This window comes from Ruditapes philippinarum, unplaced genomic scaffold (genome assembly GCF_026571515.1).
Source record: "Ruditapes philippinarum isolate M1 unplaced genomic scaffold, ASM2657151v2 ctg5130_1_1_1_1, whole genome shotgun sequence".
In the NCBI taxonomy this organism is placed as follows: Eukaryota; Metazoa; Mollusca; class Bivalvia; order Venerida; family Veneridae; genus Ruditapes; species Ruditapes philippinarum.
Genome location: NW_026866804.1, coordinates 4,544 through 23,094, shown reverse-complemented (window position 1 = coordinate 23,094; position 18,551 = coordinate 4,544). Strand labels below are relative to the sequence as shown.

General features: G+C 30.1%; 1 protein-coding gene across 1 annotated transcript; it reads left to right on the top strand.

Annotated features, from left to right (window-relative positions):
- Nucleotides 1-2,679: 2,679 nt before the first annotated feature.
- LOC132733767 (CUB and sushi domain-containing protein 3-like) lies at nt 2,680-16,652 on the top strand (the record flags this gene model as incomplete). Its single annotated transcript, XM_060720446.1, has 8 exons — nt 2,680-2,895; nt 3,803-3,975; nt 4,169-4,382; nt 5,344-5,537; nt 6,211-6,373; nt 6,881-7,084; nt 8,241-8,414; nt 16,458-16,652. Coding segments are annotated over exons 1-8 (1,489 nt in total), but the record flags the coding sequence as incomplete, so codon positions are not given.
- Between the last annotated feature and the right edge of the window lie 1,899 nt (nt 16,653-18,551).

Below are 18,551 nucleotides of genomic sequence, written 5' to 3'. Positions count from 1 at the left end.
ATAAATGGTGCTGTAATTTTGCTATATGGTGATGTTGTTTTTATAAATGGTTATACTATTTTGATATATGGTGATGTTCTTTTTATAAATGGTTATACTATTTTGCTATGTGGTGATGTTCTTTTTATACATGGTGATACTATTTTGATGTATGGTTCTGTGATTTTTTATTACGATGATGATGAACTATATATAGATGACCTGTTTGTTTACCGGAACATTTTGATTGGTTATTTAAAAAAATGAAGACGTTTTTTCGCCAAATTCTATACACTCTTATCTGAGCTTCATCACATCTTGACTGTTATTTATCCCCAAGTATTTCATTGCCTGCATAGATAATTTGCAGACAAAATCAGGCGGGATTTTTCATTTTCAAAAATTGTCCACAAATTACCCATTCCAAGGTTTTTTCAAAATTGCTTCCTTTGTTTTCCACCAGTTAAACATTTCAACTTTAATTTTAATTTATTAATCTCAGAGAAAAAACATTTAACCCTTTTCTTGATGAGGAAATTGTCAAAAATGGCCGTTTTCATTGGAAAGCCTCCTGTTAAAAGTTCAAATTGCTGTTGAACTATGAAAAATGCTGCGATTACTGATGAAAATTGGCACAAATGTTGACTGGACAATAGCCTCTGTACATGTAACAGCATGCTCAATCTTAAACTTCTGTAAAATTGGCAAAGGGGATCGTCTCAAAATTGCCCAAAAATCACTATTTTGCATTGTTTTTTTTTTCCCATCAAAACTGATTTTCAAAGTGCTGCAACTTCTCAATAGATTGAGATAGAGCAAAAGGCTTTTCAGCGTTTGGTTACACGTTACCTTACGATCGACCTGAGGCCATTTAAGCCTGTCACATGTCTAAAATTTTCTTGGTGATGAGGGGACTGCCGCCCCCTTCAACCCCCCCCCCAAACAGAGGGGGGCACATCCCCTTTCTGACAACCCCTTGATGTACCATTTTGATGGGGGCGGCGCCGAAAATATGGTCACTTTTTAACAACATTTCTCAAACGAAAAACAGTGTCTAGGGCTTAAATAGGGCATTTTGTACTGCCTGAGGCCTCATAAGGGGGGGGGGGGTCGAACAAGCCGTCAAATAACATCTATATGAGGTACCTGTAAAAGTCTATTGAAACGACATAACCATTTATCAAAATTACAGCACCATCTAACAAAACGACATAACCATTTATCAAAATTACAGCATCATCTAACAAAACGATATAACAATTTATCAAAATTACAGCATCATCTATAAATCTATAAATAGCACAGCACAATCTAACAATACGAACAATAACCATTATTTCAAAATAACAGCACTATCTACAAACAACCACAGCACAAATCATCTAACAAAATACGACCATAACCATTTATCAAATGCGACAGCACCATCTAACGAAACGACATAACCATTTTATCCAATCGACAGCACCATCTAACAAAAACGACATTAACCCATTTATCAAAATAAACAGCACATCTATAAAAACCACAGCACCATTAACAAAACGACATAACCATTTATCAAAATTACAGCCCATCTGTAACAACCCACAGCCCATCTTAACAATACGACATACCATTTTCCAATTCCAGCACCGTTTCTATTAAACGACATCACCCAGGTATCAAAATTACAGCACATCTTTTAAAACTCACCAACACCGTTTAACAAAACTACAGCATCATCTATGCAATTCGACTTTCGCCATTTTTTCAAAACGACATCCCCATATGAAAAACGATAACAATCGTAGGGGCTACACCCAATTTTTAAAAAAGCCCAAAACCAAAAGTATTAAAATACAGCCCTTTTAAATTAAATACTCCCCATATTAAAACCATGAAATTTTAAAAATGCCCTGCACCATATTTTAAAATTAAATGCCCTTTCTTTTTGAACGCAAAACCATATATGAAAATTTAAAATCTATAAAACCCATAGCCCCATCTAAAAAAGACATCCCCTTTTAAACCCAAAGGCCCCGACTTAAAAAGAAGTTTGGGCTTTCCCATAAAAAAATTGGTACATTTTGTAAAACTAAATCCCCCTTTTAGTGGTTTGTAAAAATAGATAAAAAATTTTAAATACTTTTTTAAAAGAAAGTCCGGGAAAGTTTTTAAACGTTGTGTTTCTAGATAGAAAAAATTTCCAAACTTTTAAATAAAAAGGGCAAACATGTTAATTTCTGGGCTTTAAAATTCTATTGCTTGTGTTATTATAAAAGAAAATTTTTTAAAAATTGTCCCTTGATGTTAGAACTTATATATTTTGGCCCTTTGTTTTTTTGTTTTGTTCAGTTTTTTAAACCCTTTAACTCCCAAAAAGATATGGGGAGCTCTGCTTTTTTTAATTTTGTACTTTTATTATTTGGGGCAGTTTTAAGTTTATACTAATTTTTTTTAAATTTTTAATTGTTTTTAAAAGCTCCATGTCTTCAAGGAAAATTTTATTAAAAACCTCAAAAATCTTTCCCTTGAAAAAATAGTACTTTTGAAATTTAAATATAAAAATTTTTCTTTTTTAAAGGGAAAAGAAGGAACCCCTGACTTTGGTTTTGAACCCCCCAAACCAAAAAACCTTAAAAGTTTACTAGTCAGACAATTAACCATTTGGGTAAAGCCGCAAGCTTTTTTGAGGGCCCAAATTTTTTTTTTTGTAGTTTGATAACTTCAACACTGAGTATAATGCAGACTTTGTGACTGTGATGACTGGTAGCTTTGATGAAAGCAGGGCAATGATTGTTGACCGTATATCTGGAAATATCGGGAAAAAGACGTTCCGTAGCTACAACAATAAAATCTTCGTCAAATTTTTCTCGGACTCCACTGTCAGCAACACTGGCTCAATGACTGGCTTTACCGGAACATACGGTGCCTGTAAGTGGACTTGATCTTGAATTATTTGCTGAAATGGTTAAGGTCTCTCAGTGTTAATCACATACCTGACACTGCTCTGGGTTCGAAACATGCCCGGATGTTTGGATTTCTTCCATGTGAGGAAGTTATGCAGCTAGCTTACAGAATGTGATGGTGAATTGATATTTAAAGATATACTATGCTCATCATTGAGTAAAACATTGTTTTTTTTTTTCAAAGAAATTTATTGATAGCTATGAAATTCTTACTGAATATGTCTAATTTGAATAAAAGATTGAAAAAAACTATGTACAATGTATGGGAAATTGCATTCCCTATTACAGGTTAAAGAAAAGTTGGTCCTTTCTTAAAAAAACTAAAAAAACTGCCAGTTTCTTTTTAATGACACTATAACTATATTCATAGTGTGACCACCTATAGTGGGTAGAATTTAAAACATAACATATCTACTTTGCGTGAATTTAAAACATGTTTATTTTATATTTACAAAGAGACTCAGTGTAGCAAATATCAAATTTAAGCATAGTATATCTTTAAGTACCAGCTTTTAACTGAAATAATGCACAAAGGGGTGAATATCAAGATTAATATGGTATGGATAAAGTGTATAATTATGAATTTGTAATGTATCTCTGTAAAAGATGATAGTTTTGAAATATTTTCAAAGTGAAAATATTTTGATTTCTTTAAATTATGACAAACATTTCACTTTGAAGGGATCATTTTGAAATATTTTCAAAGTGAAAATATTTTGATTTCTTAAAATTATGACAAACATTTCACTTTGAAGGGATCACTTTGAAATATTTTCAATGTGAAAATATTTTGATTTCTTAAAATTATGACAAACATCTCACTTTGAAGGGATAAAGTGATCATTTGCTATTCAATTTATTTTAAATTTCAGTGAAAGATGATTCAGGTCAAAAAGTAAATTTAGTGGCTCAGGATAACCCAAAAGAGTATAATATTAAAACATTTGATGTTGAAAACACCAACACCTTCCTCGGACAAAGAGATTATATAATTGTCATAAGTACTGAAAATAACTTTCAGTTCGGTCAAATGATTACGTTAGAGGTAAGTAAATTTTTATTTTGTCCATTTATATTTTAAGGTTTGGAATGAATAAAATCATCATATCATATAAATATAAATATCTATATGACGTTATAACTTTAAGAATGGATTTTATACTTTTTCAAAGTTTTGTCAAGGATTGACGTATCTCTTAAACGTTGAGTCTAAATTTTACCGCTCTATCTTCTTTTAGATTCTGGACCTCAAGCTAAGTGATGGTGACACGGTTATGTTCTTTGATGATGAAACTCCACGAGATAATATTCTGCTGTCTACAAGTTGTAACGACGAGGAACTTTGTCAAAACAACAAAGTGATTTACTCGACAGATAAAAAATTGTCCATTCTTCTGAGAACAAACAAAATGGTCAATAAAGATATGGCTTTCAGGTTCCGGTACAGACAAGGTAGGTGTCTTTATGTAAACTATCAGCTGATTGGCTGATATGGGTTTATTTTTAGCTCATTTGAATGCAATATGCTCAGTGTGATCTTTGACTTTTGCCCTGTGTCAGTTGTTTATTATTATCCCCTCCTGTACTACCAGCCATTGCAACATGATCCTTGGTTGGTTCCCTTCTTAATTTGTTCAAAAAGTAAGATTTCATTAAAAATTCTGATTGCTATGGCAACTAATATGAACAACGTCTTTAAAAACCTTCAAAAACACACAAGGCCTTTAGCCTAGATAGTTTGTTTGTAGTTTTGTCTATTGAACTTCTACAAAGTTTATGAAAACTGCCGCCCTTGGTTCAAAATTAGGGGAAAAAAATGGAAAATGGTGCTCCTCTGAAGCTGCAAAGACTAGAGATAAGATGTTGGCATGGAACACTGTCAAGTAAGCTTTTACAAAACATTTCATATTTTAGTCCTAAGAGTCAAAACTGGCTTTGCCCTGTGAATCATTGCTTTTCCTTATATACATATAGCAAAATCTTAGTGTTCTCTTCTGAAACAAAGAAGGCTAGAGCTTTGATTTATAATGCAAGAAACTTTGTCTTAGAAACCTATACAAAGATTTTGCAAACTTTAGTCCTTGGGTCAAATTTGGCCCAGAAAGCTAGAGCTTTGATTTAGAGCAAGAAACATTGCCATAAAAACATATACAAAGATTTTTCAAACATAAGCCCTTGGGTCAAATTTGGCCCTGTTCTTGGATCATGGGTTTTAAATAAAAACTTTAAAATTCTTCTCATGTTGAACTGCAGTGGGCGAATAGATAATAGATATAGAATTAGCTTAAAACCTTATAAGGGCCATCAATCAACACTCAAACTCTCCACCCACCCATGTCAAATACATCAATTTTGTATAAATTTTTTTTTTTGCCTAGCATGATCAAAATTATTTTTTATCTTATTTTAACAGGATGTTATTATGAGACAACTGATGTTTGGGGAACAATTTACTCACCTGGGTATACTGGAAATATTAACTATCCAAGCTCTGTAAGCTGTGAGTGGAAAATTACTACAAATGTACCAGTTACATTATATTTTGACAGCAATTCTAGACTACAGTCCAACGACTACAACCGGGACGTAAATGGTGACTTCTTAAAGGTGATGATCCTATTTTTATTTAGAGGATTGAAGATTATTTTTAGATACAGGATTTTCTTGATTCATTCTATCATTTGAAGCTAAAATATAATGATACAATTATAGCAAATGAAGTAAAATGAGAGACATATCAAAATTAAATTATGAAAATAAAAACAAAAAAAAAATTAGATGATTATTTTGAAGTGTAATTGAATTAATGGCATGCAAAATTTCAAGTAAAAATTTTATCATGGTTTAAGGCAATTTAAAGAATGAAATGTGGTTTTCTTCTTTACATTAATCACTTACAATATGACAGGGCTGAGTGGTTGTAGTTGCTGAATTTTGAGTTGCTTACCGCACACTGATGTTAGTACGAGTCCCACTATGGACCTTTCATTCTGTTATGTGAGCGAGCTATCCAGTTAAATTTTGGGAGATCGGTGGTGCTACTCAGGGCCTGTTTTGTGCACATAGGAGAGAACTGCCACAACCATTAAGCTAAAGAATTTTATTATGACAAAAGCAGTATTTATGGGGGGGGGGGGGGGGATCTAAATTTTGGAAAATTCTTAAAGATTGGAAATGTGTCCTTTTATTTGTTCCACATTTTATATGGTTAAAGAAAAACAACCAATCCATGAGAAATATTGAAAAATGAAATGGATTTGATATTTTTTTCATTCAAAAGATATATGAAAATGGGCAAATGTACGAAGGATCACCAAGCAGAGGATATGCAACTAATGAATTTGCTGGTCAAGTCTTCAATTTAGATAGCGGTGTAACCACAATTCACCTGGATTCATCTGTCACTAGATCAGAAAAAGGATTTAAAGCAACTTGGTCTCCAGGTATTTACTATTAATGTTGAAAAAATTTAATATAAAAGATGGTTCCAAATGACACTGTTAGTATGAGATATGATCAATACATTTAAACGATTTTGAATAGAGATATGATTAAACAATAACATGACAAAAATTGAAAAATGATTCAACACATAATGTTGGGAATATGAGATATATTCAACACATAAACTGTTTAATATGAAAGATTTCCACAATAACACTGACAATATCAAAAGATTCAACACATAAATTTGGGAATATGAAATATTCAAACAAACACGTTAATATGAAAATTGTTCCACACATAACATGACAATGGAGAGATATTTAATTTTAATAACGAAGCTATCAGTATTTGGATGGCTGTTGTTTCAAGCACATTACTATTAGCTAAAAGGTTAAGTTAGAATAATATGAATGCCCACTGGCAAATGGTAAACTTTTTTCTAAAGCCTTTTTCTTTGATATATAACTATAATTGATATCTCTGAAACTTTTTTCCCCTTTCAGCTTGTCCTGACCCTAATTATGATGAAAATACGATTGTGAATCCATCGCCACTAAACAGAAACTACCGAGCTGTCACTTCTGTCTCGTGTAAACTGGGGTACGCTTTTCAGCAGGAACAGATATCTGCGGGACAAACATCGTTAAATATTGAATGTGGGTACAAAGGTGTATGGAAGAATTACAGACAAGTTCCAAGATGTACACGTAAGTTTTAAAGACAATTACAGTTGTATCATAAAAATATAAAATCTGATTTCTATACTTTTGCCTCTAAATAAGGTATTTTTTAACACATAATAAGCTGCTTTCCATATTTACGTGAGGATTTATGGAATGTTCAGACTCATATCATATTTTCTAAATTTCTGGCTTTAAGTTGATTGATTGCATCAATCATTATGATATATTCTTCTTCTTTTTTTTTAGGTCATTGTATTTGTTTTATTGAAATATATCTATACCATATTGCGTTATTTCAGCCCTTAACCTGCTAGAACTGAAACTCACTATAAAATTCAAAGGCAGGGCAAAAATCCATTACATTGATTCAAAACAGGGCAAACAATTCACATACAAATTCAAAGCAGGGGAATGTACATGTCACATTCAAATACAAAGCAGGGCAAATCCCCATATCAATACAAATTCAAAGCAGGCCACATTCATGATCACATTCAAATTCAAAGCATGCAAATTCCACGACACATACAAATTCAAAGTAGGACAAAGCCATTACACATACAATTCAATGGCAAGGCAAAGCCAGTTCACTATATAATGAGCAGGTTTATGCTTAAAAAGTCAAGGGATGAGCAGTTATGCATTGAAAGGGTAAATTAAGCCTTTTCTTGACATTAAAAGTTCCTGAAACCCCTTTATTTTGCCAAATAAGAAATTTCGAGGGCCGTAAACAGTCATTATTGTTTTAAAGCTGCACGCTCAGCAGGAACAAATACCTGCGATAAACATGAAAGAAAACAAATAAGAAAAGAAATCAAATGTAAAACAACAAAAAATAAAAAATAAATTTTGTTCAATACTTTCCTTATTAGTAAAACTATAAAGCTTCAAAAATTCTGGGTAGAATAACTTTCATATTTTCTATTTTGGCTATTTTTATTGTATCAACTATATATTTCTTCTGGCGTTTTAATTTTAGTAAGACTATTTTTGCATATTTTGCCCCTTCCTTAAGGGATAATTTAAAGCGGGGATATAATGACAATCAAATTGAAACTGCATTTTCTTTTGCGCAACCATTCACAATATGCATTACCAAGTTAAATCATTTGTAGAATAAAAATTGGGAGGGTGCTCTTTAACAGAATGAATGAATTGCCACAATTCTTTTATTATAAAGCAAGATACTGTGGAGATGTTCCAGTCAGCACTAACAGTTATATAGTGTCATCAACGGGGACAGTGTATGGAAGTAAGGTTACTTATGAATGCAATCCTGGTACAGTTGCTAGTGGCAACTTGGAAATAACATGTAGATCAGATGGTTCCTGGGAAAGTCCTCCTATTTGTAGAGGTAATTATTGATATGGTTTAGCCTGTAATGAATGTAGATTCATTTAGAAAGCTTTGATATTTGATGGCATATAGTATTAAGATTTGTTTACTCAAAGATCTAATTTCAGTGGTGAAATGGTTCAGGTCCCGGACTTGTTACCATGTTACCATTTGTCATTAACTGCTTTTCTTTTAAATCTTGACAGATCTAACTTGGTTGTTTACAAAAGATTGGTGGTTCTACTTTGGTGCCAGCTTGTGTGTGAAATAATGCTCAAAGTTGCACTTGAGGTTTTTTTTCCATTGGCTGTGCATGACAAAAGAAATAACCATACCAAAGGATATCCTGCTTTTAGGAGTTATTAAGTTGTGTTACTCCTTGTTGAATCATATGAATAAATGTAAGGTATCATATTGAATTACTATAAGGTATCTTATTGAATTACTATCAGGTATCATATTTAATTACTATAAGGTAACACATTGAATTACTATAAGGTAGCACATTTAATTACTTTAAGGTATCATATTGAATTACTATAAGGTATCACATTGAATTACTATAAGGTATCACATTGAATTACTATAAGGTATCACATTGAATTACTATAAGGTATCTTATTGAATTACTATAAGGTATCACATTGAATAACTATAAGGTATCCTGTTGAATAACTATAGGGTATCACATTGAATTACTTTAAGATATCCTATTGAATTACTATAAGGAAACACTTTGAATTACTATAAGGGGTTACATATTTTAATTACTATTAAGGTAACACATTGAATTACTATGGGGGTTTTAAAAAAACATAAAATTTTTAATTATTAAAGGGTAAAATTAATTTTGGAAATTTTAAAATTTTTTAAAAATTTTTTTTAATTCAAATTTCAATTAAAAAATAAGGTTAATTTTTTTTGGAAAAATTTTTTTTTTTTCCATTTTTTTAAAACAAAAAAAAGAAAAAAAATTTAAGGAAGAAAATGGGAAAAATTAAAAAAAAACTTAATTTTGTTTTTTTTAAAAAATTTAACCCCCGAAAATAAAATTTAATTTTAATTTAAAATCAATTTTTTTTATTTTAATAAAGTTTTTTTAAATTAATTTTGGTCCCCTTTTTAAATAAAAATCCAAAAAATTGGTTTTTTTAATTATATATTCAATTGAATTAAAAAAACCTTTAAAAAAAAGGAATTTTTTTCAAAGGAAATTTAATAAAGGGTTTTTTAAAAAATTTTTAAAACCAAATTAATTTTTTAAAATTTTTTTGGGGTTTTTTTAAAATTTTAAAAATTTTTTTTTTTTTGGGAATTACTTAAAAATAATTAAAATTTAAAAATTTAAAAATTATTTAAAATAAAATTTTTTAAAAAAAAATTTTCAAAGGGTTTTTTATTTAAAAATAAAATTAATAAAAAAAAATTTAAAATATTTTTAAATTTTAAAAAAAAAAAATTACTTTAAAAAATTAAAAAAACCATTAAAATTTAAAAAAAATCCCCCAAAATTTAAAAAAATTTTAAAATGTTTTTATTTTTAATTTTTTTAAAATTTTAAAATTAAATCCCCCTTTTTTAAAATTTCAAAAATTCTTAAAATTGAAAAAATTTTTTTTTTGGTTTTTCAAAAATTTAAAATTTTTTTTTTTTGGGGAAAAACTTAAAGGTTAATTTTCTTTTGGGATAAAAATTTTTAAAAAAGGTTTTTAATTTTTAAAAGGTTTTAAAATTTTTTAAAAAAACAAAAAAAAAAAATTATTTTTTTTCTTCATTGAATTACTATAAAGTATCATTTTAAATTAATCTTAGGTAACACATTGAATTACTATAAGGTATCCGATTGAATTAATATAAGGTATCATATTGAATTACTATAAGGTATCAGATTGAATTACAATAAGGTATCCTATTGAATTACTATAAGGTATCTCATTGAATTACTATAAGGTAACACATTGAATAACTATAAGGTATCCAATTGAATTACAATAAGGTATCCTTTGGAATTTCTATAAGGTATCATACTGAATTACTATAAGGTAACACATTGAATTACTATAAGGTATCATATGAATTACTATAAGGTATCCAATTGAATTACTATAAGGTATCATATGAATTACTATAAGGTAACACATTGAATTACTATAAGGTATCACATTGAATTACTATAAGGTATCACATTGAATTACTATAAGGTAACACATTGAATTACTATAAGGTATCACATTGAATTACTATAAGGTATCATATTGAATTACTATAAGGTATGACATTGAATTACTATAAGGTAACACATTGAATTACTATAAGGTAACACATTGAATAACTATAAGGTATCACATTGAATTACTATAAGGTATCCGATTGAATTACAATAAGGTATCCTTTGGAATTTCTTTAAGGTATCATACTGAATTACTATAAGGTAACACATTGAATTACTATAAGGTATCATATGAATTACTATAAGGTATCCTATTGAATTACAATAAGGTATCCTTTGGAATTTCTATAAGGTATCATACTGAATTACTATAAGGTAACACATTGAATAACTATAAGGTATCATATTGAATTACTATAAGGTATCCAATTGAATTACAATAAGGTATCCTTTGGAATTTCTATAAGGTATCATACTGAATTACTATAAGGTAACACATTGAATTACTATAAGGTATCATATGAATTACTATAAGGTATCACAGTGAATTACTATAAGGTATCACATTGAATTACTATAAGGTATCACATTGAATTACTATAAGGTATCACATTGAATTACTATAAGGTAACACATTGAATTACTATAAGGTATCACATTGAATTACTATAAGGTATCACATTGAATTACTATAAGGTATCACATTGAATTACTATAAGGTAACACATTGAATTACTATAAGGTATCATATTGAATTACTATAAGGTAAAACATTGAATTACTGTAAGGTATCATATTTAATTACTATAAGGTAACACATTGAATTACTATAAGGTATCATACTGAATTACTATAAGGTATCACATTGAATTACTATAAGGTATCATATTGAATTACTGTAAGGTAACACATTGAATTACTATAAGGTATCATATTGAATTACTATAAGGTAAAACATTGAATTACTGTAAGGTATCATATTTAATTACTATAAGGTAACACATTGAATTACTATAAGGTATCATATTGAATTACTATAAGGTATCATATTGAATTACTATAAGGTATCATATTGAATTACTGTAAGGTAACACATTGAATTACTATAAGGTATCATACTGAATTACTCCTGTACGAAAAATCAGCATGGCTTTTATGAAAAACAGGACCGATTCAGGCCTGTTTTGAACCAGAATTGGCAAAATCAGGGTGAAATAGACATGGACCCTGAATTTTCAAGAAATCTCACACGGGAATTCAAGTTTTTTCTACCCTGACATCGTCTTCATCTTGGTAAAAAGTCAGGGTGGAAGCAGGAATATTTGCACTTTGAAAATATTTTGACACAGATTTTACTTGACTTGGAGAAATAAAAAAAAACTCTACCCAGATATTTTCAAGTTAGAAAATTTTCAAGAACCAGTTTCAATTTTACAGTCTTAAAGTTCTTCATTTCCAGGCCCCTGATTTTTCTTAGTTTAGAAGTTATTAGAAATGAATATTGTAATACACTCATTAGTACAGTTTATACATTTGCTGGTCAGATAAAATTGAATAATTATTATTAATTTCAGAAGAAAATATATTATAATGTCTATTTCTGGAAAGTTTCAGTTGATTTATTTTAAACTCTATTTAACAAAATTTATTTTCATTTCCTGAATTATTCTTTATTTTTTTTTTAATTATGTAGATTATTTAGCTTCCAACATGATTTATTGTTATCTATAAAATTGATAATTGTTTCTAGTTAATTGATTGTATTTATATTTAACTTATGACAAACAATTTATTATTTAATGCATAAATTGGTCAGCAATAAGTTAATGTTCAAGATTTTTAGTTTGTACCCATTTCATCTCACAATCTGCACAGAATCTTGTATTTCTTAAGGTCAGCTTCAGTTTATTATAAACAAATAACCCTTCAAGTGGAAACTTGTTACAGTATTTCAAAAATAATTTATGTTAAACTGGGCTATCTGGCAGATGAAAATAGAGAAGTTACCACAGATTGACGGACAGCAGTTTAAAATTCCAGAGCAAATATCACACCCTGAAAATTATTTCCAGCATGGTCATTTTCTATAGAAAGATTGGAGGCTTTAGTTGTGATTTTATTTCAAATAAATCAACTTACAATTATATATCAATACATAAATGACTTTTGATAATTACATAGAAAATGAGATTTAAGAATTTAACTACCCCAGCTGTATAGAACTTTGGGAAATTTATTGTGAAACTTAAATATAACATGGAGCATAATAGATGTGTTAAACTGCGTTATTCAATTTAAAAAAATGGAGGGAAATAAGCAGCCAATTGTAACAGATAAATGGTAAGTTATAATTGAATTACAGTTCTTAATATTTTTAATTTTTAGCTCGACTATTCGATAAGAATAAGTAGAGCTATTGCAGTCACCCGAGCGTCGGCGTCGGCGTCGGCGTAACCACTTATGTTAAAGTTTTTGTAATAGTTCAAATATTTTCAAAGTCCATTGACATATGGCTTTGATACTTTGCACACTTGTTCACCATCATGACCCCAACCTGTAGACAGGAGGAGGTAACTCTATCAAGCATTTTGACAGAATTATGCCCCTTTTTCGACTTAGAATTTACGTTAAAGTTTTTGTAATAGTTCAAATATTTTTCAAAGTCCATTGACATATGGCTTTGAAACTTTGCACACTTGTTCACCATCATGACCCCAACCTGTAGACAGGAGGAGGTAACTCTATCAAGCATTTTGACAGAATTATGCCCCTTTTTCGACTTAGAATTTACGTTAAAGTTTTTGTAATAGTTCAAATATTTTCAAAGTCCATTGACATATGGCTTTGAAACTTTGCACACTTGTTCACCATCATGACCCCAACCTGTAGACAGGAGGAGGTAACTCTATCAAGCATTTTGACAGAATTATGCCCCTTTTTTCGACTTAGAATTTACGTTAAAGTTTTTGTAATAGTTCAAATATTTTCAAAGTCCATTGACATATGGCTTTGAAACTTTGCACACTTGTTCAACATCATGACCCCAACCTGTAGACAGCAGGAGGTAACTCTATCAAGCATTTTGACAGAATTATGCCCCTTTTTCGACTTAGAATTTACGTTAAAGTTTTTGTAATAGTTCAAATATTTTCAAAGTCCATTGACATATGGCTTTGAAACTTTGCACACTTGTTCACCATCATGACCCCAACCTGTAAACAGGAGGAGGTAACTCTATCAAGCATTTTGACAGAATTATGCCCCTTTTTCGACTTAGAATTTACGTTAAAGTTTTTGTAATAGTTCAAATATTTTCAAAGTCCATTGACATATGGCTTTGAAACTTTGCACACTTGTTCACCATCATGACCCCAACCTGTAAACAGGAGGAGGTAACTGTATCAGGCATTTTTTTTACTATCAAGCACTAAGAATAGTCGAGCATGCTGTCCTACCGACAGCTCTTGTTCATAAAATTGTGAATTCTGTAAGCTCAGTATTCTGAAAAGATTTTAAATAAATTTCCAGGAAACCTGTTTGAAAATATGTAAGGAAAATGAATCATTCTTAATTTTTCTAAATAAACTATACATTTTGATCATTTCATTTTAGAAAAAAAACTGAAGTCTTAAAATGTAATAAAGATTATGACATGATTGCATATTTGTTTTTTCTACTTCCAAAATTTAGGTTGAAGTAACATGACTGACAAGAGGATGAAGAAGAAGAAAATGGTGTAGTTGGAAAAAAAGAATACAATAGAAGAAATAATACTGGTAATTTTTACTTTTTTCATCTTCTATCAAAAGTTTCAGTTTTAATTATTAAAAGTATTCATTCATGCAAATTTTATGAAATTAATGACTTCATGAAGTCAGTACAAATATGTTTATAATGCTGTTGCTTCTTTAAAACAATTTCATCAATCATTTGTTCTTTTGAAGTTTTGATTGCAATTAATGAAATATTATACCTTTAAAACTACATTGTATGTACACTGACGTATTTCTATATATTAAGGTGTTACATTTTCTTTTAGTATATATAAATTGAAAGTTGTAAATAGCATATTCCTACACTGCTTTCATATGTTTACAGATTGTGTAGTCCAGATACTATAGTGTGGAATTATGTAATACATGCAGTGTGCAGCTACCCAGTGGAAATATCAAACAAGATTGACTTTTGAAATGTATTTAATTGTATGAAAATCAAATACAGATAAGTGAAAAAAAATCTCAATTATTATTTTGACAAATATCAAAAAGAACAGGAATCTGGGTGGATTTTTATTTTAATTTCAGGGTGGGATTTGCAAAATTTTGGGGCGGGATAAAAACAGGAGGAAAAAAGTCTGGCCTGACTTTTTAAACAGAAATCAGGGTGAATTATGGCTCATTTAAATATTTCAAATTAATCCCACCCTGTAATGACTCTTACTTTAACTAGAAGTAAATCTATTTTTAGAAATCTGTGTGAGTAAAAATTCTGCCCTGGATTTCCATTTCAGGGTGGTATTTTTTCTGGCTCATTTAAATATTTCGTTGAATCCACCCTGAAAACACTCTTTATTGTATATTAAAAAATCTAAAAATAGATTTCTGTCTTCTCTATAGTCAACTGAATAGCTTTAAAAACCTGGCTGGGAATAAATTTCTGATCCCATGTCAAATCAGGGTGTAGTCAGGGTAGGCATTTTCGTACAGGCTATAAGGTATCACATTAAATTACTATAAGGTATCATATTGAATTACTATAAGGTATCCTATTTAATTACTATAAGGTATCATATTTAATTACTATAAGGTATCATATTGAATTACTATAAGGTATAATATGAATTACTATAAGGTATCACATTGAATTACTATAAGGTATCATATTGAATTACTATAAGGTAAAACATTGAATTACTGTAAGGTATCATATTGACTTACTATAAGGTAACACTTTTTTTCCATTGAATTACTATTTTAAGGTATCACATTGAAATGGATCCGATTGAATTACTATAAGGTATCCTAATCAATTACTATAAGTTATCCTATTGAATTACTATAACGTATCCTATTAAATTAATATGAGGTATCTTTATTAAAATTACTATAAGGTAACACATTGAATTACTATAAGGTATCATACTGAATTACTATTAAGGTAACACATTTTTTTACATTGAATTACTATATGGTATCACATTGAATTTCTATAGGTAACACATTGAATTACTATAAGGTATCATATTGAATTACTATAAGGTAACACATTGAATTACTATAAGGTATCACATTGAATTACTATAAGGTATCACATTGAATTACTATAAGGTATCATATTGAATTTCTATAAGGTAACACATTGAATTACTATAAGGTATCATATTTAATTACTATAAGGTATCATATTGAATTACTATAAGGTATCACATTGAATTACTGTAAGGTATCCTATTGAATTACTATAAGGTAGCACATTTAATTACTATAAGGTATCACATTGAATTACTATAAGGTTACACATTGAATTACTATAAGGTAGCACATTTAATTACTATAAGGTATCACATTGAATTACTATAAGGTATCCGATTGAATTACTATAAGGTAACTGATTGAATTACTATAAGGTATCATATTGAATAACTTTAAGGTAACACATTGAATTACCATAAGGTATCAGATTGAATTACCAAAAAGTATCACATTGAATTACCATAAGGTATCATATTGAATTACTATAAGGTATATGATAAAATTTGTCAGTATGTAACTGCTATAAGGAATGCATTTATATTGACTAATTTATTGTCCTATTTATTTTTAATTTTCTTGTTAATTGTCTTATTAAATTGAATTGTATATTAAGTTAAATTGTATATTTTTGTTTAAACAGCCGGAGGTTGTCCAAGTAGCATTGTTAGTGCAACAATATCGAATGGGCAAGGTGAACGTAAATTTGGAGATGGAACATCAATTGGTACAATATATGAGTACACATGTAATGCTGGTTATGAGTTTGTAGGGCAACCATATGTTATATGTAAGGATGATGCCACTTGGTCTCAGAATGGTGCACCCACATGCAGACGTAAGATTTATTTTTTATGTACATATTCTAATTTCCAGCGGAATGTTACGTAATATGTTCTACTGACCAACAAAAGGGTTTGATGTTATACTTTGATTATTTTCCCATGAAGTTTGATGTTCCTTTTTTGTAATTTGGAAAATACACTTGCCAGACTGATACTGTTAATTTTATATTTTCAAAATGTTTTCAAGAAAATCATCAAATTGGTGTCCTATTATGTCTGAGAAGCTGTGGCACTTAATGTTTACTCTTTTAATTATATTCTTTTATTAAGGTTATATTAGACTGTCATAGTTGAGAAATATCAGCATCTGCTGTTAATTTTCACGATGAATATTTATAAGAACAGATGTAACAATACACCTTGTCATGTACTAGTATCAGTGCAGAAGATTGACAGATGCTTCACACTCAAGATAGTTAAAACCAAGATGCTTTACTCCCAAAGTGACATTATATACAATAAGCCCTCATTTATAAATAAATCAATGTATTTATAACAAAAATTACAAAACTGACTCTTTTTGTTCACTGAATATATTCACATTTGAGATATATCCCTTTATTGCTAACTTTCTCAGGGTGAGCTTTTAGGATTGTTTAATGTCCGTCAACCATCCACACTTGTTTGTTTAATTAACACTCTAGGGGTCACATTTTTGCCTCAATCATTATGAAACTTTGTCAGGATGCTTGTCTAGGTAATAGCTCGGATGAGATCGAATATGGGTAATCTCGGAGGAAAACCAGGTCACAGGAGCTAAAAATAGAAAACCCTCTTTAACACTCTAGTAGTCACCTTTTTGACTCAGTCATCATCAAACTTTGTCAGGATGCTTGTCTAGGTATTTGCTCGGATGTGTTTGAACATGACGGTCATCTTGAATGAAAAACTAGGTCACAGGAGCTAAAAATAAAAACACCTTGTAAACACTCTAGTGCCACATTTCTAACTCAATTATCATCAAACTTGATCAGGATGCTTGTCTAGGTAATTGCTCGAATGAGTTTGAACATGACGGTCATCTTGGATGAAAAACTAGGTCACAGGAGCTAAAAATAGAAAAACATTGTTAACACTCTAGTGGTCATATTTTTGACGCAATTATCATCAAACTTGGTCAGGATGCTTGCCTAGGTAATTGCTTGGATGAGTTTGAACATGGGTCATCTCGGATGAAAAACTAAGTCACAGGAGCTAAAAATAGAAAAACCTTGTTAACACTCTAGTGACTACTGTTTTGATAAAAATATCCTGAAAATTGATCTGAAAGTTTGTTTTGATGATTTCTAGGTTAAATTTGAACATGGATCATTTCGGATGAAAAACTAGGTCACACCACCCAAATATGGAAAAACCTTGTTAACACTCTAGTGGCCATATTTTGACTCATATGAATGATCAGGATGCTTGTCTAGGTAATTGCTCGAATGAGTTTGAACATAACAGTCATCTTGGATGAAAAACTAGGTCACAGGAGCTAAAAATAGAAAAACATTGTTAACACTCTAGTGGTCATATTTTTGATGCAATTATCATCAAACTTGGTCAGGATGCTTGTCTAGGTAATTGCTCGGATGAGTTCGAACATGGGTCATCTCGGATGAAAAACTAGGTCACAAGAGCTAAAAATAGAAAAATCTTGTTAACACTCTAGTGGCTACTGTTTTAATCCGAGTATCCTGAAAGTTCGTCTGAAAGTTTGTTTCTAGGTCAAGTTCGAATATGGGTCCCCTGGGGTTAAAAACTAGGTTACACTGCTCAAAAATGGATAATCCTTGTTATCACTCTAGTGGTCACATTTTTGACTCACCTGTTATGAATGCTTGTCTAGGTAATTGTTCGGAATTGAGTTTGATGGGTCAGGTCAGCAATCTAGGGCCATCTTGGCCCTC